We start from the raw sequence: 2,500 nt of genomic DNA, 5'->3' as shown, positions 1-2,500 counted from the left end.
CAACGTCACCAGCATCCGTTGCAACGCGCCCTGCCTCCGTTGCAACGTCACCAGCAACCGTGGCAACGCGACCTGCCTCCGTTGCAACGCCCCCAGCCAATGTTGCAACGCGCCCTGACTTCGTTGCAACGTCACCAGCATCCGTTGCAACGTCACCAGCCAACGTTGCAACGTGCTCAGCATCCGTTGCAATGCCCCCAGCCAACGTTGCAACGCGCCCTGCCTTCCGTTGCAACGATCCCAGCATCCGTTGCAAAGCGACCTGCCTCCGTTGCAATGTCACCGACCAACGTTGCAACGCACCCTACCTCCGTTGCAACGCCTCCAGCCAACGTTGCAACGCCCCCAGCCAACGTTGCGACGCGCCCTGCCTCCGTTGCAACGTCCCCAGCATCCGTTGCAACGCCCCCAGCCAACGTCGCAACGCGACCTGCCTCCGCTGCAACGCCCCCAGCCAACGTTGCAACGCGCGCAGCATCCGTTGCAACGACCCCAGCATCCGTTGCAACGCAACCTGCCTCTGTTGCAACGCCCCCAGCTTCCGTTGCAACGCCCCCAGCATCCGTTGCAACGTCACCAGCATCCGTTGGGGCGCGCCCAGTGTCGGGTCCGTCCCCTGCAACTGACCAGTCACTATGCCTGGTCACCGTGATGGGGTACGCGTGTACTGGTACCCATGGGAGCGAGACAGCAGTGGCTTGTTTCCGTCCTCGCAGGGTGCCTGCTCATCCTTTCCCGGGCGCGTCTTTCTGCGGGGACCACGTTCCGGGCCTTGGGGTGGCCCGACCTCGCTGGGTGCCAGCTCTCCCTCGGGCAACGTCCTTCCCCGGTTGACCGCGTGCCGGGTCTTGCTGCCTAGGGGAGGACCAATCATCGCGCGTAGTGCTGGCAATTTTTTGCAACAACCTCTAGAAAAATAATATCTTTCCATCCTCAAAATTTGGTGAATTTACACCATGTGGATTTTTTTTGACGATTTTTTTACCGCCCGGATAGCCGGAAATTCAAAAAAAAATGAAAAACGGAGCAAACGTGCGATTTTTGACCTGGATTTTTGTGTGCAGCCTTCACATAATATTACCAAGGTTCCCTCAAAATATCACGAAAAATGCACGAGCCAATTCTGAGATATGAAAATTTGGCTCCTGCGTTGCAACGCTCCGAGCCATCGTTGCAACGGCGGGGGGCCATCGTTGCAACGGCGAGTGCCTCCGTGGGGGGCGGGGGAGCCCGGCGGCACACCACAACCACAACGTGCTCAACGTGCTTCCTAGGGGATGACAAGGCAACGTGCATCTTGCTGGCATTGCGCCCAGCAAGCCTTTGGGCAACTCGAGTTTCAGCAGCGTCAGCAGCGTGACCCCTATAATAGGCTGCCGAGCCATTACCAAAGTGCCACGGGTAGACGTCCTTTTCCGTGAGGAGACATACTAAAGGAAAGTGCTCTAGAGGTCGAATTTTGACGCCGTTTTTTGCAACAACCTCTAGAAAAATAAGATCTTTCCATCCCCCAAATTTGGTGAATTTACACCGTGCCGATTTTTTTTGCCGATTTTTTTACCGCCCGGAAAGCCAGAAATTCAAAAAAAATGAAAAACGGAGCAAACGTGCGATTTTTGACCTGGATTTTTTTGTGCAGCCTTCACATAATATTACCAAGGTTCCCTCAAAATTTCACGAAAAATGCACGAGCCAATTCTGAGATATGAAAATTTGGCTCCTCCGTTGCAACGCTCCGAGCCATCGTTGCAACGGCGGGTGCCTCCGTGGGGGGCAGGGGAGCCCGGCGGCACACCACAACCACAACGTGCTTGCTAGTGTGCCTAGGGGATGGCAAGGCAACGTGCATCTTGCTGGCATTGCGCCCAGCAAGCCTTTGGGCAACTCGAGTTTCAGCATCACGACACCCCTCCCCCCTATAATAGGCTGCCGAGCCATTACCAAAGTGCCACGGGTAGACGTCCTTTTCCGTGAGGAGACATACTAAAGGAAAGTGCTCTAGAGGACGAATTTTGACGCCGTTTTTTGCAAAAACCTCTAGAAAAATAAGAACTTTCCATCCTCCAAATTTGGTGAATTTACACCGTGCCGATTTTTTTTGACGATTTTTTTACCGCCCGGAATGCCGGAAATTCAAAAAAAATGAAAAACGGAGAAAACCTGCGATTTTTGACCGGGATTTTTTTGTGCAGCCTTCACATAATATTACCAAGCTTCCCTCAAAATTTTAGAAAAAATGCACGAGCCAATTATGAGATATGAAAATTTGGCTCCTCCGTTGAAACGCTCCGAGCCATCGTTGCAACGGCGGGTGCCTCCGGGGGGGGCGGGGGAGCCCGGCGGCACACCACAACCACAACGTGATTGCTAGTGTGCCTAGGGGATGGCAAGGCAACGTGCACCTTGCTGGCATTGCGCCCAGCAAGCCTTTGGGCAACTCGAGTTTCAGCATCACAACACCCCTCCCCCCTATAATAGGCTGCCGAGCCATTACCAAAGT

General features: G+C 54.3%; 2 protein-coding genes across 2 annotated transcripts in view; one reads left to right on the top strand and one right to left on the bottom strand.

The window, feature by feature from the left end:
* The window catches only part of LOC110265064, an 82,062-nt gene extending 81,175 nt beyond the window's left edge, over positions 1–887 (bottom strand). The window contains exons 1-2 of the mRNA XM_021107817.1: positions 710–887; positions 309–434 (exon numbers count right to left, since the gene is read on the bottom strand). Of these exons, the coding sequence (XP_020963476.1) occupies positions 309–434; positions 710–874 (291 nt within the window). The 5' untranslated portion in view covers positions 875–887. The remainder of the gene's footprint in view (positions 1–308; positions 435–709) is intronic.
* LOC107607229 (probable helicase MAGATAMA 3) overlaps positions 1,109–2,500 on the top strand; it is a 25,350-nt gene continuing 23,958 nt past the window's right edge. Inside the window, exon 1 of the mRNA XM_016309203.2 lies at positions 1,109–1,285. Within this exon, the coding sequence (XP_016164689.2) occupies positions 1,109–1,285 (177 nt within the window). The remainder of the gene's footprint in view (positions 1,286–2,500) is intronic.

Source organism: Arachis ipaensis, chromosome B07, assembly GCF_000816755.2.
Source record: "Arachis ipaensis cultivar K30076 chromosome B07, Araip1.1, whole genome shotgun sequence".
NCBI classification, from domain to species: domain Eukaryota; kingdom Viridiplantae; phylum Streptophyta; class Magnoliopsida; order Fabales; family Fabaceae; genus Arachis; species Arachis ipaensis.
The sequence above is the reverse complement of the archived record's forward strand: the minus strand, read 5'-3'. Positions and strand labels throughout refer to the sequence as shown.